The following is a 26,781-nucleotide window of genomic DNA, read 5'->3' on the forward strand; positions in this document are numbered from 1 at the left end:
CAGTACCTACATCAGTATTGTCTTATATGATACAAAACATTGTACATGTTATATGTATTACTAACACTAGATATCAACAATGAAAAGATAATGTGAAAAAGAAATTGTTCATATTTATTTACAGGTATAATGATTCATGCATCGATAACAAAGAAGCAGCGATATGATTGCTTTATGGTAGCCTAGTGTAATCAATACAATTGCTTTGCGGTAGCCTAACCTATACTCTGATGAATGAATCGTTATAAAATTTTTATTTTATGCTAATTAATTAACTAATTAATAACAGTTAATTTTATGCAATTATGATTTAATACTGTGTCTTTATGTTTGTTTACATTTCTCTCGACTGCAAATAAAATGTATGGTCTATAAGTGTTTTTCATAAATTTAAATTTTTTATAATAGATTTGTGTATATTTTATGGTAGTAAATGATAAAATACGCAGTTCGTCTGTGAGTTTTTTCACATTGTCAAAGTCTCTAAAAAATTTCAAATATGTATTTATTAAAATAAAAATGTGTATAGTGTACCCACTCAGTTCAAACTTGCGTTCTTCAAGGGGCAGTTGTATTTGGTGGGCTATGTTGGAAAGCACTGGTAGCCATGGCAGAGGGGTGGATTTCAGGGTCCCATTAATCATGCACATGGTTATGTTAAGTTGGAAGTCAATAATGTTTGTGTGAACACTTCTTTCCATGACTGGTGCACAGTACTCTGCAGCAGAGTAAACAAAGACCAGGTCTGAGATCCTAAGGTCTTGTGATAATGCTATTTCTAGGTTTTATTTTGCTTTTTACTTTCTGAATGTGATTTTTGTAGGTCAGACTTCTATTCAGGTTTACTCCAGGTATTGTGGATGAAGATCACTTGACTGAGCTTGACTGAACAGAAGAATAGGTTGAGTTGGCAGTTTACCTCCTTGTTGTTAAGATGGAAAGGTGTGGACACTGTTTTGGTGGGATTTGGCTTTAAGTGCTACTGCTTGAAATATTTTTCGAGAGTCTACAAATCTGTGTTCAAGGCATCCTCGGAGTTGAAAGAAGGCGATGGTGAAGTATCACCATGTCATCTGCATACATATATTTGCTTGATGATGGAGAATAGGACTGACAGCTATGCCTTTCTGTGCTGACCAAGGTGTTTAAGGAACTCAGGAAGGAGGCCATCAGCTCCAGCAGCCAGAGATCCTTTTCAGTATAACTCTTTCCAGGAGTTTGTAGGTTGAGCATGAAAGGGCAATTGGGTAAAGGTTTCTAGCAGAACTGGGGTCTTTCCCCTGGCTTTGAAACTGCAATTATCTTAGATTTTCACTAGAAGGTTGGTAGTTCTCCATTAAAGATGGAGAGCAGGACTGACTGCTTTTCTGTGCTGACCAAGGCATTTAAGGAACTCAGGAAAGAAGCCATCGGCTCCGGCTGCCCTTGCCATTCTTGGTATGTGATAGGGCTTCCTGGATTTCCTTTGTTGTGATTTTGATACAGAGGTTCGAAGTTTCAGGGCATAAGGATAAGTTTGCATCTCAGTGTAGTTTCTATGTCCTTCTTTCTGGAGGAATTTAGATTAATCTTAGATGTTGAAAATAAATGGGATGCAACTTGGTCTGAAGTCATCTCTGGAACTTAGTTCTGCATCTCCAAGCTTTCTCAGTAGGAATCAGCTTTTCTGACTAGATTTAGAGAAGTTGAGTTCTACCCTGGCTGATAGCCATCTCTCTCTTCTGTTTTCGTCCAGGAGCTGTGTTAGTTCTTTGGCCACTAATGGGTCACCAAATTCCTCTTGCAGGGCTAGCATATCTTCAAGCTCTTTGCTCCAGCAAGATGTATAATAGGGCCAGAAACCATGGGGGATGGTTGCTTTGGCTGCTGTTTTTACCAATTTGATAAATCTGGTGTAGTTTTTCCTTCTTCTGTAAAGTTTATGGAAAATCAGTTTCTTAAACTCTTACTTATTTAATTACGGTATGTGTTTTCTGATCCTAAACAACAGTCTAATTAATTCTGTATGCGATTCCTGACTGCAATTGAGCAAATTTTCTGATAATTTAGAACGTGTACATAGTCAGCAAAATAATAACATTTAAAGTATTAATTTGAATCATAATTCTCATACATAAAGCAATCAGAATTAAATGTTTTCTGTATTAATATTATATGTTTATTTATTTGTTGTGTTGATTGAAATTTTTTCCTTAGGGGTCACAAACCTGCAAAGCGAGAGGTGCAGCGACTTACCAAAGAGGTGTGTATATCCTGTGCTTAATGCTTCTGAAACTGATGGTATAAATAAATGTTTATGATTTTTTTTTTTTTTTTTTGTCTTTTGGTTTTCATTCTATGCCATTTATTCTTTCAGCTAAAGTTAGGAATATTTTTCTCTTTCCATTGACCATTTTTTTTAAAAAAAAATCTTCTAGGTCATTATGTAAAACCTTTAAATCACTATTAGTAATTCATTATCATTAAATTCCTGACTTGTGTTCTCAAGGGGGTATATTAGCATACTGTGATAATACTACATTAAAATTTTAAATTATTACTAACTTCCTATTGACAGTTTTACTTCAAATTAGTCTGTGATCAGCCATGACTCTAGTATTGTCAGATCTTTTATTTTTTCTCTTAAGGCACTTCTAACTGCATCAGTCCAATTAGATCTTGGTCTTCCTCTGAGTCATTTTTCCTGCCATCTTCACATCAGATACCTGAAACTAGATATTTGCTTACATATACTGAATGATAGGAATGTCAAGTTCCCTCCTAATATCTTCATTTTTAATATAATTCTGACATTGATGCCATCTGTGGTTTCCAGTTATTGAACAAATGTTTTACTTCTAATCCATTCTTGAGATCTGTAAGTTAAAATTAGTTTGAACACTGTCTTGTATATAGCTAGTGTTAGTGTTTTGACACTAATTTCTCTCCTACTTCATATAAATTTATTCAGAGACTTCTTACCATACCAGCTTTGCTAAGTCAGTGACTTCTTACAGGGTGCAGTGGATGTTTTCAATGTTTCTGCCTATTTTCATTGTCTTTGTCTTTTTATTGCTGATTTTCATTATTCAGTTTTGTTAGAGGAAATGGAGATTTGCACTGGATTTGTTTACAAATATAATGTCCTCTGCATAAAGAAAAGAGCTAAGTTTGATATTTCCAATTCTGTTATCATGTTTCATACCACTTTACTTTGTAATATGATCCATATAGATGATGAATAACAGAGGGGTAATGTACATCCTTGTTTGACACCAGATTTAACATCAAGCCATCTTCCTGTACCTCCTTCAGTTCTAACTGCTGACTTATACCTTAAACATAAACTATATACAGAGAAAGTGAAGCTGTTCAAAACTCTACAATTATCTCTCAGTAACACCATATAATTGTAGACTTTTGAATAGCTATTCTCTTGGCATTTTCATGTGCCTTTTCCACATCTACAAAATTTAAATACATATTCTTATTATATTCCCAGGATTTCTCTGGGTATATAATGTGCTGAAACATTTCCCCTGCATCAATCCTATAAAATCCTTTAAGCAACTTAAATAATTCAATCATATCCCCTCTTTTTCTCCTATCAACCAAATTATTAATATTATATGGGCACCTCCACTGAGTGTGAAGACTCATCTAGGAAGATCCAAGCTATCCACACAATCTGTCATACCTCACCTTGAACACATTAACAGATAAAGCACTCACAACTGACTCTGGCAACCTATTCCACTCATTCCCAACTCTCTAAGCAAAAAAATCTAGTTCTCACACACCCCTACTAACTACACCTTTATTCAACTTCCAGGGATGACCCCCCCCCCTTGTTCTGGTCCCTCCAGCCAAGTGCTAAAATATTTCCCCTGCATCAATCCTATAAAATCCTTTAAGCAACTTAAATATTTTAGTCCCCTCTTTTTCTTCTATCAACCAACTTCTGCAATCCACACATCCCCAATCTCCAGATCTTCATAGGTAACATTCCACAAAACACTCGCCATCTTTGTCACTTGCCTCTGAATCTCCTCAACCACTTCCTCATCCCCAAGAAACTCAGGAGACCAGATGAGCACAGTAATTCAGATGTGGACATATCAAGGTCTTATAAAGAGGAATAACAACTTCCTTATCTCTACTTGTTAATGTGTTCTTCAATAGCCAAGTAATCTTATGGACTACCCTAGCAACATTAGTAATATGTCCTCTAACTTTAACTTTGTCTACCACCATCCTTAAATCTCTAGCTTCATCTATTTCCTGGAGTACAGTGCCATCAATGTAATACATAGCTTGTAATCTATTTATCCTAAAATGCATAACTTTACATTTCTCGGCGTTAAATTGACACCCATTATCTTTTGCCCATACCGACAGCCTATTTAAATCATCCTGCAAGCTCTACACATCGCCTTAATTAACTATTACTTTATCTTTAATTTCACATTATAAGCAAACAACTGAATATTTCCTTTCAGTTTATTTCCTATATCATTTATGTACAAATTTAAACAGCAATGGTCCATCACTGAACCTTGTGGCACATCACTAGTAACCTGTTTTCTTCGATTCTGTCCCTCCATATACCAATTTTTTATATCTGTCCAGCAGCCACCCCCTTATCCACTTAACCAATGTCACGTCCATCCCCCATTTGTTCTAATTTGCATAACAGAGTTCCATACAGTATTCTGTCAAATGCCTTTGCAAAATTCAGCAGAATCATCTGTGTAGCCATTTCCTTTATCCAACTCTGCTGTCCTTTTTCTTCTTCTTTGAATGCCATCTCCTATCAGAGGTCAGCGACAACCTTGACATATTTTGAATAATCCTCAGCCACTCTGAACAGTCCTTCAGAGCTCATGCCAGTCCACGCTGATGTCTGCGAGCCAAGATTTTCTTCATTTTCCTTATCATCTGCTTCGATTTATCTTTTCTTTTATAATCAATTGAAGTATCTTATATTTTTCATTATGAAGCAGGTAACCAAGATATGCAGTTTTTCTTCTTTTTATGGTATCTAAAAGTTCACTTGATTTCCCCATTTGTTCAAGTACTTCTTGATTTGGACATTTCTGCTATCAGTTTCAAGTCTTTTTATTGATGTTGTCTTCAAGGTCCAAGTTTTTGCACTATACAGCAGTACAGACCATACATGGCATTTAATCATGCATACTCTAATCTCTAAATTTAAATTGCAGTTACACAGTGTTGATTTCATCAGGAGAAAATTTTTTCTTGCCATTTTAATTCTAACTTTTATTTTCATTTCTGGATTGCATTCTTCATTTAACCAGCATCCGAGATAATTAAATTTTGTCACCTTTTCTGTTTGTTCCCCGTTTTAAGAAAGTGCTGAATTAAGAGTTGGTTTCTTGCTTGTGGCTCTGAATTTAGTTTTGATGATATTTATTCTTAATCCCATTTTTTCACTCTCTTCATTTGCTAGTTTGAGAAGATTTTGAAAATCCTGAATATTGTCGACCAGAAAAGCTGTGTCATCAGCATATCGGATATTATTGATGATTTCACATTTACATTAACCCATTCTCCTCTTCCTTTTAAGATTTTTTGAAATATGGCTTTTGAGTATATGTTAAAAAGGAGAGGTAACAGTACACATCCTTGCCTTACTCTTTGTTTGATGTTAATGGAGTCTGTAATAATGTCATCAACTTGAACAGATGCCTTTTGGTTCCAATATAAGTTTGCGATGATCCTGATGTCTTTACCATCTACTCCAATTCTTTTTAATAATTTAATCATTTTCAATATGTTGGACTTTGTCAAATGCTTTCTCGAAGTCAATGAAGCAAATGAATCCTTCCTTGTTTGGGTCAAATGTTTTGAATAAGATTTGAGAACAGAAAAGAGCCTCTCTCTTTCCCAAACCGCTTCTAAAGCTGAATTGGGAATCACTGATAGTGTCTTTACATTTTCTGTATATCCTTTTTTGAATTATTTTCAGAAACATTTTGAGAACATGACTCATTAGACTGATCATTCTAGTCATTACAAGTTTTCGCATATGCTTTTTTTAGATAGCATAATGAAAGTCGACTATAACCAGTCTTGAGTGATTATGTGTTAATCTAATGATTAACCACCCTATTCCACTATTATTTCCACAACATAATTTTCTGTAGTGTCCTGTGTCTGTCTTCATGTTATATGTATTCTTCTGGCCTGTTTTGTAGGATCAAAATCCCAGGTTTCTGGTAGAAAAGACCTTTCCACTTCTAAATATGACTAACTAACTCACCTTCAGATGAAAAGCTTGGATAAAAGTTCTTTGCATCCTAGACAGGATTCAAACCAAGGTCTTTCCAGCCAGGGTCATCATTGACTGACTGAGCTATGGAGGCTTTACTTCATGATTAAGTCTATATTATTATTAACCCTATCAACAAATTTGTTGATTTCCTTAAAATTTATTAGTTGTTACTACTCCAATATTGTCAGACTTTATATTTTGTTTTTCTAAAATAGTTAAAACTTACACCAATTCATCTAGATCTTGATTTTTTTCTGACATCCTGGCATCAAACACCTATTTACTAATCTTTGTTTTGATAGGAGCACTACTGATATAAGAACTATTATTCTGCTTCGTCATCTCACATTTTATTTGTTGGTAACAATTTCAAACATCAAATTTTATCAGTAGCTAGATGGAACAGCCATGAATAGCTCTTTCTCACCAAGTACAAAATTTCCTTATGTGTAATTTCTTCAAATGTGTCACTTTAAAGAACGGTATGTTTCTGCAGCTTTGTGTTTGGTACCATTTTGTTAATGATGCCTTTGCCATATTGCCTAGCTCTGAAGATGAACTTCAAATTTTCCTTCACAAGATCAACATCAGTACATTAAATTTACTGTGCAGATGGAAAGTGACAACTCTTTAGCTTTTTTTTTTTTTTTTGAGTGTCTCATACCTTGTCTTCCTGACATATCTCTGTGTTTTTTTTTTCTATTTATAGAAGACTACTTTACCATAAAATATATTCTTATTGACTCTTTCTAGCCTTCCAGAAATTTGGCATTATTTAACCTGTTGTCCATTGAGCCTGTGTCATTTCTTCAAATAGTGTTAGTGCATGAATGTAATCACATATAGACTGATCGTTCTTTAAATTGCTATGATATATCCATCATTAATAACATACTAAATAATTATTTGCCAAAACAGCCTCTGATGAGAATAAAAGTCATGTAACTGTTTTTTATGTCAAAGATATTTCTGAAAGAATGGTATTCGCCCATTAAAATTCAACTTTCTGCTTTTTTTTCTTTTTTTCTCTCTTGTTCAGAATTTAATCTCCTATTTTCCTTTGACCAAAGAGTTATTCCAGGACTCTTCCTAGTATGTACAGAATTCCTTGTCCATGCAGCCTCATTACTGTTTTCAGACTGTTATTCTTCTTATTATTATTATCTTCTTGACCTCCATTGAATCACAAGACTCATCATGGAAGGTCAACACTAGTCAGTTTAAAGTCTGTCATACCATTCTTAAAATTCATTCACCTTTTTCACGTTTACCACCCTATCAGGTAATGCATTCCATGCTCCTGTCACTCTATGCAGAAACCTTACCTTCTTACTCACTACTTTGTTGGTTTAACCCGAAAGTTAACCAACAGCTTAAATGACTTAATCACATCCCCCCCCCTTTATTTCTTCTATTCACCAAACTCTGCAGTCCACAGGTCCTCGGTATGTCCTCATAATCAACATTGTACAGTCCTGATATTTTTATTACCTGTCTCTGCATCCTTTCCAAGGTTAATTCATCCCTTCAAATCCCAGTCACCAGATCTGAGCACAGAAATCCAGATGTGGTCTCATCAAGGCTTTATATGATGGGACCACCATCCTTTTATCTCTTGTAGTCAATGATCTCCTTGATATTATAGCAATGCTTTGAGATGTCTTCACAACCTTTCAGTATGCCCTCTTAACTTCAAATTTCTATCTACAATTATCCCAAGATCTCTTGCTTTCTACACTTCTTCCAGTTTAACTTCATGCAGTATGAAGCATTCCATCTGTGGATCCCAAATTTTAAAACCTTACATTAAGTTGCATTAAACTGAAATCCCCATTCATTTGCCCACCTTTCGAGTTTATTCAAATCCTCTTGAAGAGCCAAAAATGTCAGCACTGTTACTAATAACCTTCCCAAGCATCGCATAATATGCAAACAACTGAATATCTCCCTGTAGTCCCATGACTATATCAGGCATAATAGTCCCAGTACTGACCCCTGTGGAATTCCATTTGTAACTCTCCTTCTCACTGATACTGCTCTGCAATATTCATTACAGCTCTCTGATATTGATCAGAAAGCCAGTTTCTAATCCAGTTAACTAAGGTGATATTCAAACACATATATTGCTAAATGACCAATTTGGCATGTATGGCACCCCTCCAATGCCTTTGCAAAATAAAAATTAAAAAAATGTATTTTTTTTTTTAAATTTTATACAGCAATTTTGTTACTCAATTGTAAAAGATAATCAGATTACTAAAACAAGACCATCCTTTATCACATCCATCTTGGCATACATAAAATGATATTGCCTCATCTGTCCAATTCTGTATATGAGTTTTCACCAATTTCTCCAAAATCTTAACAAACACAAGAAATACAAACAGACCCTATTTTGATTCTTCCATTCTGCCACCACCACCTTTATGCAATGGCACTATCTTACCATCCTTCCACTCTCTAGCAACCTGTCCCATTGCAAGACTTTCATTAAACAGCCAAGTTAACAGCACAGTCAGTTCCATAGCACATTCCCTTAAAACACATGGAAATTTCATCAAGTCCCCTGCCTTACTGATATTTCCTCTTGCCCTTGCCTTCCTATCTCCCTTGCTCTATGATGCCCTTTTCTGACACCTATGCTCTTTCTTTTCACACACACACACTGCATCTTCTTCTACATCTCTAACCTCCTAATATCTTCATTCACCTGCCTCAACTCGGTCTGACACACACAATCATGGCCATTAGATATACCATCTCTCTCTCTCTCTCTCTCTGCTACACTGCCCAAGGTTAAATCCATGTGTACATCTTTAACATTCTCTCCACCCTTCAACACATGACTAGTATCCACAAATCAAATTTTACCCATTTCTGAAGCACTAGCTCTGCCACCATTAAATCCCAAGATCAAGATACTTATGTCCCTCCATTGCCTCCATTTCATGCACACATATGCATTCCTGTCCCTCACCTGCACATTTTTAAACAATGGAATGTGTACATGCCTCATGTGTAGCAAGCTACGAAAATCATCAACTATGCTACAAATAATGTAGTCAGTAAATGGTGATGGATTTGGCGACAACATATTAGAACTGGTACTCCCAATGTTGAATATGATTGATATAGTTGGATACAATACTGAGACAATAACATCCTAACAAAGGACCACACAGTCATACACAAAAATCATCAATTTCAATAGTGCAAGCTTAAAAAGCACTATTGAAAAATAGTGCAAGCTTAAAAGGACACAATAGTATCCTTTCTTATTACTAATACTTATCTTTCTTTTAAGGATTTTTCCCTATTAATTTCATATATTTTTTGTATTTATTTTTACATAATTTGGAAATCCTGTTCTAGACCAAACATTGAATTTTTCCAGTAAGTGGGACAGTAGTGACACACTGGACAATGAAATTCTCCCACTTGAAGACAGTTACAGACATTAGTCATGGAGTATAATATAACAAGATATTTATATATAATTTTATTTCAGTTAGTCAGAATGTTTTAGATTCATATTCGTGATGATGCATTAACTTCAAGGATTAACATCTGCATATTCAAAGAATGAAGCTCAATTATAAAAATAATAAAACTGTAAACATATAAATATATGTACAAATAGATATAATTTTCTATGCTAAGTAATTCTCCCCAAGAAGATCTGACATTGATATTTCTATAGAACTACAATTGGTAATTTTGATAATCATGATTATCATCAGTTATTTTAATACTCTCCTAGAATAATAGTTCTGACAGTAGATTGTAAGTCCTCTTCATTGGTTAAATCCACAAGACCTGTTAAAGTGGCTGAACAGATCAATCCGATGGTAATTTGGATAAAGTGGTCAACCCACAGTTTATTCATGGTGTTTTCAAGTTAAGTTAGCAAGCTTGTTCATAAGCCAGCTTCCTAGCTTTGCTTGAAAAGCCATATATTCTCCCTTGCCAGGCAGACTAGGTCTCTTACTAAAGCAAACAAAACATGATGAAACCACTTTTCCCAAAGACATCTAATAGATTTCATCACATCATTAAAATGTGCTGTGTGCAAATGTCAGCAGTTGATATTACTACTACAGCTACCAAATTAATGAAGATACTGTTTCCTTTTTTTATTTTTATTAGATGCTAAGATATAAAATCTTAGCATCTGCCATTCTAGTAGAATATCCTTGCTTGCATTATTGTGCAGTTAAGGAATATTATGTACAGTGTGTTAAAAAAAAAATGCAATCCATAAAAGACGTTACATTACTGATAGGAAACATTACATTACTGAGCCATGCATGAGTCTACATGATACCTGAGAAGAATTGTTGCTGTATATATGTCTGAGTGAATCATACTCTTGTATGTGAAGATTTAAATACATGCAAACATAATGACAGTTACAAACAACAACACTGCAGTACATCTTTGGTTTCCTGAAGGTTCGAAAACAGGAGACAGGAACCATACTTATGTTCTTAGTTGCTTCACCATAGTATTCAACTACCAACAAGTATATAAAAGATGACTGCAGATGTTCTGAGAAGTTTCAAAAATTTATTTACAGAAAACTGAATAGCATATAGAAATGAAACTACTATCAGAAGAGCTTTGAAGTTTTGGTATGCTGTTGGATTTCTTTGATATTGTTATTTTATTCACATTTTTGCATTTTCCTTGATAGAAATTGTTAATTGAAGTTTTTCATTTGTATTCCTTCTCATTATGGAAATAAATTTGGGACAGATTTGCCTGCTTGGTTGGCCAAGTTGTTAGCCTATCCATTCTCCAACCAACAGGATACATGTTTGAATCCCATCATAGGCATGGGTGCTTGTGACTTTTTTAGGTGGGAGATGAACTTCATCACCCAGTATGAGAACACCACCATCCTGATTATGGGTAGCCTGAAGTGGTTTGAGAAAGTACCTTATTTGGTTTCCAGAGAAGGATTTCCAGGCTATATAAATAAATAATAATACAAAAATTATACAATTTATAAAAAAAATAAATAAATAAAAAAAGTCCTTAGTCCATCCACATTACAAATATATTGTAGGTTTACAAAACACCTTTCGTGGCTTCCCCAAAAAATATTTCATCTGCACCAAGAGACTCCATCTTGTCACAACAAAATTCATAATATAACACTTGTTTGAAGTAATGCTTTATGACAAAATGGATAAGATATTTTCTCGGAATCTTCATGCTACTTGATGACTGCTATAGATACATTTTGTTGCACTCAATTAATAGATTCTGCAGTGTATACACTACTGAACACTGTCAACTGTATATCCACTGCTTTCTATCTGTTTTGAACTTCTTTTATGCAAGTGTAGATGGTGCTTTGAATTATCCATAGTATCTTGAAATTGAGCACTCACTCTTTTACTCATTGAACCAAAGGATACTAGAATTATGTAAGTTATTTAAATGCTGTGAGTTATATATCTGTATGTATCATTTAGTTTCTTAAAATAAATTTAACTTCTGATAATTTGTGTTCTGTATTCCTATAGCTGTTGGCGTCTGATAATATTTGAGCAGTATGCTTGGTATAGCTGATTGTACCAAAATTCCAAGGGAAAAAGTTTGAGAAGTGTGAAAGATGAGTTAAGTGAATGGAAGAGATGAATGCAAGGCAAATCAGAATAGGAGTGAGAGAGAGTTATGGGAATATAGAAGAGGAGAGAAGAGAAACAGTAGAAGAGAGGGAATGAAAAAGAATTATGGGAATGATAGAAGAGGAGAGAATAGAAACAGTAGAAGAGAGGGAATGAGAAGAATGCAAGGGAGTGCTGGAATCAGGGATAGAGAGATGCCAAGATGGCAGCTAAGTAGGGGAACACGGAGAAAGTGTTAGAGGAGAGAGAGAGAGAGGGAGGGATGCAGGTGAGCAATCAAGGAACAGAGTGGTAAGAGATGTGATGTATGGAGACTCGATGATGTGCAAGATAGAATGCCAGAGGAGTGTCTGCTAGAGAAACAATGGAAAGTGTGGCTATGGCAATTAAGCAGGGTAAAAGGGTGGATGAGATGATTGTGATGGTGGGCACGAATGACTTGAGCAGCAATGTAAATTGGTGGCAAGAGATCTGAGATTCATGCTTGAGGTCGTACAGAAGAAAACTCATGTGTATGTGTGTGTTGCCCAGGTATGATAGTGATGAGCTGTGTAGAAGAGCATTAATAATGAATAGCATGATGGTCAGAATGTGTCGAAAGAGAGACCTGGATGCTTGGAGGGCATTTGAGGACAGAAAGGAACTGTATGCAAGAGACTGTTTGCATTTGAATGAGGAAAGATATAGGCATCTGGAGAGATTCTGTTCTCTGAACGAGTCGGTGTGTCAATGCAGGTCAATAGAATTATCAGGGTGGATAGTAGCAGTGGTGGCCTCTTGTGAGGATAGGTGCTTAGAGTCAGGAGAGGATAAGGATAGATATAGAAACAGTGACATTTTTATGCTTTATGCTAATGCCAGAAGTATCTGGAATAAAGGATATGAATTGGTGGTGCTGATAGCATCAGCCTGTCTGAAGATTATTGGGATCTCTGAGACGTGATTGATGGAAGATAATATAATAACAGGAATAGAAGTAGCAGGGTACAGCATTTTTTGAAAGGATGGGAAGGAAAAATGGGGGTGGTGAAGTACTGCTTATGATAAGTGATGACTTATGTCCTCTCAGAGTAAAGACTTTGGAGGGCAGTGACGCTAATGGTTTTGAAAGCATATGGTGGGAGGTATAAGTGGGCAAGACAGGATATTTTAGTGGGGAGTTGCTACAAGCCAAAGAGCATACAGGGTGAGGAGTAGGCGATGTTTAGGCAGCTGAGTTTGGCAAGTGCAATAAGAATGATTGTTATGGGAGCTTTTAACTATGACAGTGTAAATCAGGAAGAGGAAAATGCATGTAGTAATAAGGGAATGGAATTTCTAGAATTCTTAAGGGACAAATGTCTTCGGCAACATGTAATAGAAGGAACATGAGGTTCAAGAGTATTGGATTTGGTCATAGCATCAGAAGAGTTGATTATAACTGAAATCTAGATATTAAAAACAACATGGTCACTCTCCCAACTGGAGAGTGACCATGTAGTTTTGACTGGGAAGATGAATAGACATGCAGGAGTATCAAAGAGAAGGAATATACGTGGAATTATAAGGTGGGTGATTATAATAGTCTTAGATATCAACTTGGGGGCAGTTACATGGAGGGAGGAATTGGAAGGGCGAGATATCATTAGTGCTTGGGAAATTGTGAAGGAATATTTGTTAGCAGCAATAGTAAGAAGAGGACACAATTTGGTGTAAAGTGGATGACAAACAATATCAAACAGGAACTGCAGGTGAAAAAGAGGTGATGGAAGAGATATAAGGAGAGGGGTGTAGAGCAGACACATGAAGAATATAAGACTATGGTAAGGAAGACAAAACTGGAATATGAGAAGAGATTGGCCCTAAGACCCAAAGAAAATCCTAGGGAATTTTTTAGCTATGTGGCCAGTAGAAGGCGAAATGATTGTGGATAAAAATGGGAATAGAGCAGACTGATGCAGAGGACATAGTGGAGTTGTCCAATGAACACGTTATTGGAGTATTTCATTCTGGAGAAGTAGGTTTTAATAGTAGAGGGATAGGGTAGATTCAGGGTTTAGAGGTGCAAGAGGAGAGTGTTCAAAATACTGAGTACTCTGGATATCAGTAAAGCTGTGGGACTGGATGGTATTTCACGAGGTTTTGAGAGAATGTGCTGAAGAACTGACAGCTCCATTAACCTAGCTTTTCAATGAAAGTCTTGCTACAGGAAAGGTACCCAAGGAATGGAAGGCATAAGGGCTGTAGCAGAGTGGAAGTTTCAAATTATAGACCAGTTTGCATTTCATCAGTGGTTATGATCTTGGAGAAATTAGCGAGGGGCCATATACATCATTGGACAGATAAGGGTAATGTTATCTGTGTGAGTCAACATGGATTTGTTAAGGGGCACTCTTGCTTTAGACAATATATGATTGTCTTTTATACAAACACGACAAGCGGTTAATGAGGGAAAGGCATATCTGCCATTTTTTTGGATTTTACAAAAGCATTTGACAGGGTGCCACATGATAAGCTGATATTTAAGTTGTAGTACATGGGTTTAGATGTCAGGTTAGTCAACTGGATTCAGGATTGGCTAACTGATAGGTATTAGAGAGTTGTGTATGGGTGGGGCAATATCAAGGAGGCAGAAGGTTACAAGTGTGGTCTCACAGGGCTCAGCACTGGGACCTGTATTTTTATCCTTTATATCAATGACATTGTCAGTGGATTGCATGGGGATACTTAGTTGTTTTGCAGATGATGTTAAGCTAGGAAGGGTTATTAGTAATAGTGCAGATGTGGCAGCCCTGCAAGAGGATTTGAGTAAACTAAACAGATGGGCAAATGAATGGGGATAACAGTTTAATGCAGCAAAATGTAAAGTCTTGAAGTTTAGGATACATCGATGGGAGGCAGCATTCACTGGTGGAGGAACTGCACTGAGGAAGTAGGGGAAACAAGAGATCTTGGTGTGACGATTGATAGAAACCTGAAATTCAGGGAACATATTGCAAAGTTGGTGAAGGTAACCCAGAGGATTACTGCAATACTGAGAAGGACACTGACCTGCAGAGATAAAAGAGTTGTCATTCCATTGTATAAAGCCCTGATCAGACCACACTTGGACTATTGTTCTCAATTTTAGTCCCCAGGATTTGACGGGGATAAATTTACTGGAAAGGGTACAGAGGCAGATAACAAAGATGGTTTCAGGACTATACAATGTTAGTTATGAGGATCGACTGAGGCATTGTGTACTGCAGAGAGGAGAGATGATGTGATTAAGTCTTTTAAACTGTTGAGAGGTAGTTACAGGGTTGACAGTGGGAAGTTCTTTTGCTTGATGGAACAGGGGGATGGAGCGAAGACAAGAGGCCATTCCTGGAAGTTATGAAAGGAAGCTGTGAGCAAGAGGGTGAGAAGTGGTTTCTTTGCATTGCCTGATAGAGTGTGAGCACAAACGGTCAATGAGTTCAAGGAGTGGCATAATAGACTTTGTGTTTTCTAGGAAGGACTTCCCACGATGAGTCTTTTGACTCAGTGGTGGCCTGAATCATAATAATAATAAAACTATTGTAAGTTATTTAAATGTTGTTAGTTATGTATCTGTATGTATCATTTAGTTTCTTAAAATAAATTTAACTTCTGATAATTTGCTTTCTGTATTCATATAGCTGTTGGTGGCTGATAATGTATTTGAGTTATTTGCTTGGTATAGCTGATTGTACTAAATTTCCAGGGGAAAAATTCAATCTCTGAAAAAATAAATAGTAGGTAGGAATAATTTTACAAAAGTATTTCCAATTGTCCAGAATGCATAAAAAAGTTAGGAAAATATAGTACTTGGTTTTAAAATAGGTATTATAGTATCTCTTCAGATATCTGACAAACGTCAGCTCGAAGCAAGTAGCACATTTTTTTTTTTTTTTTTTTTTTTTTTTTTTTGCTGCTATAGAGTACCATGCTAGTTGATATTGAGTATGAACAGCAATATATGCCATTGTGTATTTGTTATTGGAAATTGTATCCCCTAATAATAAAAGTAATTAGATAGTTAAGTAAGATTAAGAATACATGCATCAAGCACAAGTTTCCTTTTTTTCTTGTCTTATGAGTTTTGAAGTATAGTATTGGAACTTTTTAGGGTAAAAAGTAGTGTGTACAGTTATAATTTGTGTTTGTGCAATTATTAAAATCCCTGGTTGTGGAGATCAATAATGATATCATTACTGATCGTTCTATGAAATTCTGTATGTAGAATGTACCTACTATTTGAACTCAGCCTTAACATCTATTGCTAATAGGTTGTAGGTGTTGTACTAGGTTTTGCATATTTTAACATTACAGGTAACCCTCGTATAACATGGTACTTATACAACGCGGTTTCGATATAAAGCGGTCTACAAATTGTAGTATAAGTTGTTGTATAAGTAACCCTTGTTGAACGCAGTACTTATACAACATGGTTTCGATATTAGACAGTCTACAAACTGTAGTAACCCTTTATCTTTTCATATATTTTTCAACTCCCAACTTAAAAATCAAATTTTATCTTCGTTAAATTTGCATCTGCCCGTATCGCGCATGTAGTTATAAGGCTGTACATGATTATTAAATTACTTAAGGAATTCACAACGTAAACTGGAATATAAATTAAAATAAACTTTAATATATACTTCCTATATTTCGGCAATGTCACGTTACCATCTTCATGGGAACTTAAGATTAAGACACGTGCATGCAGGCACTAAAACAGCAAATGAGGTAGAAGTGAGGATACTACTGTTTTTTCTAAAGTCCCGATGGTGCCCCCTAGTACAGCCACTCTGGGCTTGCAGACCATGCTCTGGATACTCACCACAGAATACGTTGGAAGAAAGCCACAGTAATATACCGCAGCAAATTTAAATTTGAAAGACTATTCATAGAATCAGCCTCAGCCCTAAAAAATGTGCCAAACCTCAACAAATTTGGATGCATGAGAATGTACGTCTCACAAATTTGGGAGACGTACATCATGAGAACATCAGCCCAATGCCCAAGAATACCTAATATGGCCTGCTAGGGGGGGGCACCATCAGGACTTTAGGAAAAACAGTAGTGTGTTTTTCTCTCTTCTACCTTATTTGCTGTTTTAGTGCCTGCATGCGCGTGTCTTAATCTTAAGTTCCCATGAAGATGGCAACATGGCATTGACGAAATATAGGAAGTATATATTAAAGTTTATTTTAATTTATATTCCAGTTTATGTTGTTGTGAATTCCTTAAGTAATTTAATAATCAAGTAGTTATAAGTAGCGAATTTATATTAGGGGAAATATCCTTTAGTATGCATGTATGTCAATTGTTTACCATATGAAGTATTTATTGTTGAAAATTATCTTTGTTTCCTGCCAGGAAAGCACATTAAAAATCATAAGTGTGTTAATCTCAAGCTGAGCACTTTATTTTTTGGTGAGTTACATACAATATGTAATGCTTTTTTACGTAAAAAAAAAAAAAAAATTTATAGTAATGGCCACTTAGAGGGCTTTTGCGATATGGTTGAAAATGAAATTAGTGAATTAATTAATGGGAAATAGATTTAAATGAGGAGGAACTGGTACAATTAATAGATGACTTCGAACCAAATGGCTGGGAAGTTATGCCGAATATTCTGATTGTGATGAATCCGTTAAAGAAATTAGCAGAAGGATTGGACTTGGCAAGAAAGTTATTTTATGGATAATGATTCCTCAATGGAGAGCTCCGGAAAATTCATGAGACAATTGAATATTTGTTTAGCTCCGTAATATGAACTTAATAAAAAATTACAGCATAGTGGTAAGCAAGATCTTATTACTGACTTCTTGATAACTAAACCAACCGAAGGATGCAATGAGAATTATACTAATGATGTCCAAGAGATTTCAAGTGATGACGACGTCCAGCCATTCGTAAATAAAGAACATCTACGAAATGTTAGTTTTGAAGAGAGTGATGACGATTAAAATATACACTTTATTGTATTTTGCCTAAAACATTTATGTATTATGTGCAATGAAGTTTACATACAATTTATAATTTTTTATAATTTTATACTATGTATTTGCTACATAGTTTATTTGTTTTTTTTCTTAACTTACATGAACCTGAATTAAATAAAAATATATTTTTGTTCGATATGTCATTGTTTATATAATCTTAAAAAACAAAACAAAAAAAAACATGATTTTGGATCCTAACCCTACTTTTTTCTATGTGATCTGAGTCTCGCATAACGTGATTTATATAACGCATCATTTTTGTGGAACCTAACATCCGCATTATATGAGGGTTACCCGTATTAACTTTTCAGTATTGGAAAATGATCAATAGACAGACAAGTTAGATTTTTTTTATTTTATTTTTTGTAAAATTAAGGAATATTGCTCTTCAAAATATCCTGGTTAGGAGTTAAAAGATAGGCCTGAAGATTGGCCTAGCATGGAAGTTTTAGAAATATATCATTTCAGAGTCAGAAGATCTTGTTTCTTAGGAAGAACACACTAACAGTGCTATGTGTGTGTGTACATGTAAATGCATAACTGAGTTACTGAGTGAGCACTTTGCAAAAGTATATCATCCAGGTGGTGACATTGCAGAAACGAATAAACCAGTAGATTATACGGGAATTGTGGTTAATGAAGTGGAGGTGAGTAGTCTATTGCATAACCTCAATGTCAATACATCTGTGGGATTGGATGGTATACCAGCTCGTGTTGTACGAGAAGCAGCTAAAGAATTGTCAGTACCCTTGACCATATTGTTTAAATTGAGTCTCGGGTCTGGGTTAGTCCCGAGCGGGTGGAAAGAGGGGAAAATAGTTCCACTGCATAAAGGTGGTTCCAAGACTGCTGTTGTAAATTACCGACCGATTAGCATATCAGGAATCATTGTCAAGGTTTTAGAGAAATTAGTCAAGAAAAGAATACAGGATTGGATAGATGAAAATGGGATATTGTATGGGGGACAACATGGTTTTGTGAAAGGTAGATCATGCCTCACTAACTTGCTCACGTTTTATAACACAGTGACGGCTGAACTGGATAGGGGTAATGGGTTTACAGTGATACTACTGGACCTTGCCAAGGCCTTTGATAGGATACCACATGGAACCCTAATCAGTAAACTGGAGCAGATGGGTATAGATATAGGGTTGGTGAGATGGATAAAAGGGTGGTTGAAGGAGAGATATCAAAGAGTGGTTTATTCAGGAGTGGAGTCTAAAAGACGTCTTGTGACTAGTGGAGTGCCACAGGGCTCTGTTCTTGGACCACTGCTTTTCAATTTGTTCATCAATGATATTGGAAAGGATCTGAGAGGAAGTGTTCACTTGTTTGCTGATGATGCAAAGTTGGGTAGAGCAATTGTGAGTGCACAAGATGTCAAAATTTTACAGGATGATTTGGATAGTTTGGAGGACTGGGCTAGGAAAAATGGATGTCAATTTAATGTGGCAAAGTGTAAGGTTATGCACTTTGGGGTGAAAAGAATAGCAGCAGTATATCGCATTGGTGGAATCATACTCCAGGAGATTGATGAGGCCAGGGATTTGGGAGTGTTGGTGGATAGGGAGTTGAAGTTTAGGGGGCACATTGCAAAAGTAACTAAAACAGCTCACCAAATCACTTGGCTTCTGAAAAATACTTTAACATGCAGAGACGAACAAGTTGTTGTTCCTCTGTATTGAGCCTTGATAAGACCCCATCTGGACTTCTGTGCCCAGCTATGGGCGCCAGGGGTTTCTTTGTGATGGGGAGGAAGTGGAGAGGGTCCAGAGACGAGTGACCAAGATGATAGCAGGTCTGTGGAATGAACCTTATGAGAATAGGTTGAAGATTTGTGGGTTGTAGAAAATTGGACGATAGGCGAAGGAGGGATGATATGATTGAGAAATTCAAATTACTGAAGGGTTTTTATAAGATTGATCCAGAAGATATTTTTGATAATATGACTGGTGGTGGGAGGACTAGGGGCCATGCATGGAAGCTGGGCAAGAGCGTGGTTGACAAGGGTGTTAGAGCTAGGTTCTTTACTTGGAGAGTGGTAAATGAGTGGAATAAGCTTCCAGAGTCTGTTGTGGGTGCTACGACCGTGAATGAGTTCAAGGCAAGGTATGCTAGATACTGTGTGAATGTTGAATAGTTGTTCTTGACATGATGTTAGGGCCTCCCTCGATGAGTCTGTCGACTCCTTGGAGTTTCCCGGAACAATAATAATAATAATAAGTGCAGCAGCATATCAGAAGTGATGATATATATCACTGTCATGATGATGAATTACAGTGGCTGTTAATTTTAACAGTATTACAACCTCTCACTTCCTATTCAGTATTTCATTTCTGGCATTTATGAGGGTGGGCTGAAAAGTTCTCGGCCTAACAATGAAAAAACAAATTTATAATTTCAAATTTTTTTTTTCAACATAATCTCCCTTAAGACTAATACATTTCTTCTAGCGATGCTCCAGCACCATTATCCCGTCCTCCCTGTAGTGCAGTAGTTCTCAAACTTTTTCGGGCCACCGCCCTCTCGACTCCATAAACTCATCGTCAGTGCCCCCCTTCCTTACCTGACCCCACCCTACATTCAGAAAAGCGATTCACACAACCAACAAGGAACAGTAATAACATTTTTAAAACAAATTATTAATTTACATTTATTTTAAATCTAAAAAAACATTTAACTTTAATAGCAACTTTACATTAAAATCTAATAAAACATTGTATTATAATCTATTCAATAGCATCTATTGACTTGAATGTTCAGCAAATCCTTAATGTGATGGATGGGCTTCATGGAGTGATACCAGTTTTCCTATGTCTGGTTTAATATCACTTAGCAGGAGTCTTAAATCTCCACATTGAGTTATCTGGCGTCTATTTCTTTGTTTCGAAAGAAGTTGCATGACCACACTAAAACCATGTTCCACCAAATATAATGTTGGAAATGCAACAAGGAGCTTCTTAATTACTCCCCACAGTGAAGGATAGTGAGCAGAGATCTCTTTCTGCAACGAAAACTCTTGATAAGATTTCTTAAATTTTGGCTTCAGCTCAAAGTCATTTTGTAGCTCAATTAGTTCTTCCTCCATGGCTCCCACTACCTCAGTATCGGAAAATGGATTTATTACCCAATCTAGAACTTCCAATGAAAGTAGATCCTTAAATCGCTCAGTCATATCTTCATGCAGCATATTCAAATGGTCACAGTAAACTTGCAGATCACCAGTTTGCACCCTACGCTTTCCATCTAACTCAGACAGGGTGGGAAATTAGTAGAGCTCATGACGGCATAGGTTTCACTTCAACAGATTTAACTTTGAAATAAATGTTGAGATAGAAGTTTTGGCCTTGATTAGATTGATATCATTGCCTTGCAGCTGCAAATTAATTTTATTAAATTTCGCAAATATATCTGATAAATAAGCAACATCATGCCTGAATAGCTTTGAGTTCATCACTGGGCAAAGCCTTTTTGTCTTCAAAAAACTCTACAACAATATCAAAAAGATCATAAAACCGTCTCAAACAGTTGCATCTTGACAGCCAACGAACTTCAGTATGGAGCAGCAAACTCAAAATGTTCATCATTTTCATCACAGAGCTCTCAAAAAAACTGTCATTGATCGCATAGGCTTTAATGCTATTCACTGCAGTAATGACAGTGTGTAGTGAGTTGTGCAAGCGATTACCTGAGTTTTTTGCAACCAGATGTTGGCGATAAATGACACAGTGAACGGTAAATGTATTTGATACTGCTTTTTTCAAGTAGGCAACAAACCCACTGTAGCGACCTGTCATTGATGGTGCTCCATACCTGCACAAGAAAATATGCTAGTAAGTGGGATTTCCTTATCTTTGAAGAACTGCTCAACAACACGAAATATTTACTCCCCTTTAGTGTATGTATCTAGTAGCTTTGCAAATAACTACTTTTGAACCAAACTTTCTTCCTTTACAAAAGAGCACATAAGCTAAAAGCAAAGATTCATCATCTAGTTGTAATGCAAAGTCTGTTGTCCTTAACATGCAACCTAATGTTTCTTCAACATTAGCAGCCATTTCATCTACTCGCCTTTGCACAGAATTGTTGCTGAGAGGAATCATCTTAATTATGTCGTATGGCAACTTATGTAAAACAGTACTCAGAACCTCGCTAACAGCTGGCAGGATGAGTTTCTCACCAATCATATGTGGTTTTCCAGACTTTGCAATCAACAATGAAATGTTGTATGATGCATTCAAACCATCAGTATTTTGTTGTGAAGCATTGCAAAACATGCTTGAAACTGTTGGTCGCTTTTGAAATTTGCCTCTCAGAGATTGAAAGAAAGTTAAATTCTTATTTACCTTGTCAGGATGTACCTTCTTCAAATGTTCACTTATTCTGGAAGACTTCATAGCCTCATTAGAGAAGACCCTTTCACATAAGGCACATTGCCAGCTGCTGGTTTGTTGGTGCTGGTATGCATCCATATTTTAGGTATTTAATGCTATACTGCCTACATTTCTTCTTTGACGTATCTGCATCTGTTATTTTTATTCTGGGACACGCAGAAATAAGCGTACATATATTTTGAAAGCAATTTTTGTAAATAATAAACTTTATCTTTATATCCTCACAATATAACATAACCTATAATTTGCCAAGCTGTGACATAACACTTACATAGTTAAAAGCTTCACATTTTTTTTTCAGTAAACAAGAATATTGGAAAATACATTATAACACACTCAATACTATTAGTGTAAAAAAAGGACCCATTTCAGAAATTACCAACAAAAAACTCGAAAAATGTCTTGGAAACAACAACAACAATAATAATAATCAAACAGCAACAATTAATTATTGCATATTTCAGCATTTTGCAGCACACCTTCAACTCCCACCTGATGCCTCCTTGCCTCTTAGCATCCCCCCCTAGATAATCCCACCACCCACTTTGTGAACCACTAACTGTAGTGGTTCTCAGTAAGATCTGCAAAATACCCGTCTACAGCTGCAATCACCTCTTGATTTGAATTAAAACGCTGACCAGCAAGGAAGAGTTTTAGTTTTGGGAAGTCAGAGGGAGCCAAATCTGGGGAATAGGGTATATGTTCCAACAATTCATAGTGCAGATCCCTTAATTTTCCCATTGTCAAAACATCTTTGTGGGCAGGTGCATTGTCCAGATGAAGGATGATTTTTTTCTTCTGCAAACCGGGTCTTTTCTCGCGAATTTTTTCGTCTACTCTGGTTAAAAGATCGGAATAATATTCTCCGGTTATTGTTTTACCCTTTTCAAGATAATTAATAAACAAAATGCCTTTAGCATCGCAAACACCAATGTCATGACCTTTCTTGCTGATGGAACCAAATTGTCTTCTTTGGCACTGAACAACCGGCTTCTGTCCACTGTTTTGACTGCTGTTTGGATTCTGGTGTGTAATGGAGAATCCAAGTCTCATCCATAGTAATAAATCAATGCACAAAATCAGTTTTCTTCTTGTTAAAATGCTCCAAGCACTGGTCAGAGATTTTCATGTGATTGCATTTTTGATCTGCTGTGAGAAAGCGCAGCACCCATCTTGCTCAAAGCTTTTTCATTTGCAATTCTTCATGCAAAATATATTTTACATGTTCTTTTGAAATGCCTATAGTCTCAGCAATTTCACACACTTTGACTCCCCAGTCATCCAATACTATATTGTGCACTTGATCAATGATTTCTGGTGCTGTTTTTTTGGACGTCCTTCACGTGGATTATCTTCAAGGCTGGTACGGTCATGTTTAAACTCGTCAGCCCATTTCTTAATTGTCAAAAATGAAGGAGAAGAGTGCCCATAAACGTTTATGAACATCAAATGCAAATCTTTTGGCATTACACCTTTTTTTACAAAGAATTTTCTAACCTCACGATACTTAGTTTTATCCATTCCAAGGGATACAGACAACACTTTTGCTTCAGATAGCTGTATAAAGCAAGCTACTTCATAGAATGACTTGCAATTTCACATGGATGCTTATGACAGATGTACCAACTTAGAAAAAAAAAATTGTGCTGATAGTGCTGCCATCTATGGCCGAGGCCGAGAATTTTTCAGACCATCCTCGTACACATTAAGTGACTTCTCAAACAGTGAGTGAAATAAAACTTTTTATAACTGATTTTTTTGTTTAATTTTTTAATTTGGTTCTTCTTCTTCTCTTCCTTATATGTTCCTTATATGTTCTGCATCCCGAGATGTTCTTTATTAATTTCAGCCAGGTAATTCTTGGTCTTCCAGGTCTTCTTTTTTCAGTTGGAAAAGTATTGATTAGGACGTTAGGAAGTCTGTCTGCATCCATGCGTACAGTGTGTCCAAACCATCCCAGTTGCTGTTTTCTAATTTTTTCTATTATTGTCTTTTTATACAATAGTTCTTGTCTGACTGTGATGTTTGTTTTCTTTTCTATCCAACTTGTTCTATTTATTTTTCTTAAGCATTTCATTTCAAATTCCAGCAGTTTTGTCTCCTCTCTTTTTTTAACTGTCCACGCTTCTGCTCCATAGATGACTGTTGGTATAATTATTGCTTCATATAATTAGATTTTGGCTTGTTTAGATATCTTGTTTGTTTTCCAGATTTTCTATAATTTTCCCATGGTGGTCGATCCTATTGCTATTGTTTCTGTTAGTTTTGATCCAAGGTATATGAAGTTGTCTACTTGTTCTATTTTTTTTCCGTTTAGGGTGGCTGAGATGGTAGTTTTGTTCCTCCCTATTTTCATCACTTTTGTCTTTTGTATATTTATTGTCATGTCATATGTTTTACAGGTTTCGTTTAGCTTGTTGATCAGCTTTTGTAGTTCATTTGGGGTTCTTGCAAGAAGGACAAGATCATCTGCATATTTGATATTATTTATGTTTAAACCATTGACATTGATTCCAGGCTCATTGCCTATTGCTTTCTTTACAACTTCTTCTAGATATATGTTGAATAGGCATAGAGATAATGGGCATCCTTGCATTACTCCTTTTTGGATCTCCATGGGTACTGTTGTGAGTGTGTCCTTTTTAATTATTGCATTTGTCTTAGAGTAATATTTTATCAGAAACTGTATTATATATTTGTCTATTGCTTTTTTTAGTAGAATTTTAAGAAGGATTTCTCTATTGATGTTATCGAAAGCTTGTTTAAAGTCCACAAAACAACAATATAGTTCTTTATGGTCTTCCCAGCTTTAATTTGGTTGTATGAAGTAAATATGAATATTGATCTCGCCCAATTATAGCCGAAATGAAATAAAATAAAATGAAAATATTACATTATTTGTAAGAATAAAGAAATTAATGACATGAAAAGGAATACTCCTTATCCTTGTTATTATTTTGATACCGATAAAATGATTTATAGAATGTGTTTCATTTGCAAAAATGGAGTTCTTCATAGTATTTCCTTAATGAAATAACACAGTAGTTATTTATATTTTGACCTTGTTGCCTGTAAATGGTAATACAATGTAAAAGAAGTATGAAATTGCATGTATTACAGTTTATCTAATATTATCTTTCTGTGTTAATGCAAGGAAATGGCTGAAGTTTTGAAGCGGGATCATAGTGAAAACGATCTCCTTAATGTTGATCGTGTGAAAGGCGTTGGCACAACCAGGTATGTTTATCTAAAAGAATATCCTTAACTACTTCATATTATCATTGTCATCATCAAATTCCAGATATATATATCCTCAAGGGGTGTACAGGATATGATAGTACTACATGAAAATTTTACATCATTACTAACTTCCTATCTACAATTTTCCTCCAAATCAGTCTGTTAAATGTCAATACTCCAATATTATCAGGTTTTATATTTCTGTCTTCTAAGGCACTTTTTACTGTATCAATTCACATATATCTTGGTCTTCCTCTGGCTCTTTTTCCTGCCAACCTTGCAGAGAACACTTGTTTTGATAATCTTTCCTCTCCCATTCCATTTAAGTGACCATACCACCTGAGATTAGCTCTGCTAATGCATTTCTGGATGCTGACAATGTCAAGTGCTTTTCTAATATTCTCGTTTTTAATATGATATTGCCATTGATGCCATCTGTTCATTTCTAATCTTTCTCAGGACTCTCATATCTACAGTCTCTAGTCTTTGGTCAAGTGTTTTACTTCTAACCCAGCACTCGGATCCATAAGTTAAAATTGGTTTAAACACTGTCTTGTATACAGCTAATTTAGTGTTTTGGTTAATTTTTCTCTTATTCCATATAAATTTATTCAGTTGACTTCCTACCATACCAGCTTTGTTAATTCTGTTGTCTATTTCCATATTTAACTTACCATCTTCACTAAAAATGGTGCCTAAGTAGCTGAAATGTTTTACTTGTTCTATAAGTTCTTCATTCATAATGCAGTTGATATTTTGAATGTTTCTGCCTATTTTCATTCTTTGTCTTTTTTTAATGCTGACATTCATACCATATCTACAACAGTTATTCAGTTTAGTCATGGAATCTTGCAGAATTGTAGAGGATTTATTTAGAAGTATAACATCACCTGCATAAAGCAAAAAGCTGAGATTAACACCTGCAATTTTGATATCAGGGTTTAATATCACTTTCCTTCATAATGTGATCCATATAGATAATGAATAAGAGAGCGGATAATGTACATCCTTGATTTAACATTAAACCATCTTCCTGTACTTCCTTCAATTCTAACTCCTGACTTACAACTTAAATAAACACTAAATATTGCTTGATATAATGCCCCATTAACACCATATAACTAAATAGTGAAAACGATCTCCTTAATGTTGATCGTGTGAAAGACGTTGGCACAACCAAGCATTTGGAATAGCTTCTCTCTTGGCACCTTGTCATATGCCTTTTCCAGATCTACAAAACTTAAATA

General features: G+C 35.7%; 1 protein-coding gene across 1 annotated transcript in view; it reads left to right on the plus strand.

Annotated features, from left to right (window-relative positions):
* The window catches only part of LOC150105424 (uncharacterized), a 114,992-nt gene that overhangs the window by 53,780 nt on the left and 34,431 nt on the right, over positions 1-26,781 (plus strand). The window contains exons 4-5 of the mRNA XM_090394801.1: positions 2,197-2,242; positions 25,449-25,531. Coding sequence (XP_090250927.1) covers positions 2,197-2,242; positions 25,449-25,531 — 129 coding nt within the window. The remainder of the gene's footprint in view (positions 1-2,196; positions 2,243-25,448; positions 25,532-26,781) is intronic.

The sequence above is a fragment of the Typopeltis vanoorti genome, chromosome 6 (genome assembly GCF_054136105.1).
Source record: "Typopeltis vanoorti isolate ZY-2024b chromosome 6, IOZ_Tvanoo_1.0, whole genome shotgun sequence".
In the NCBI taxonomy this organism is placed as follows: domain Eukaryota; kingdom Metazoa; phylum Arthropoda; class Arachnida; order Uropygi; family Thelyphonidae; genus Typopeltis; species Typopeltis vanoorti.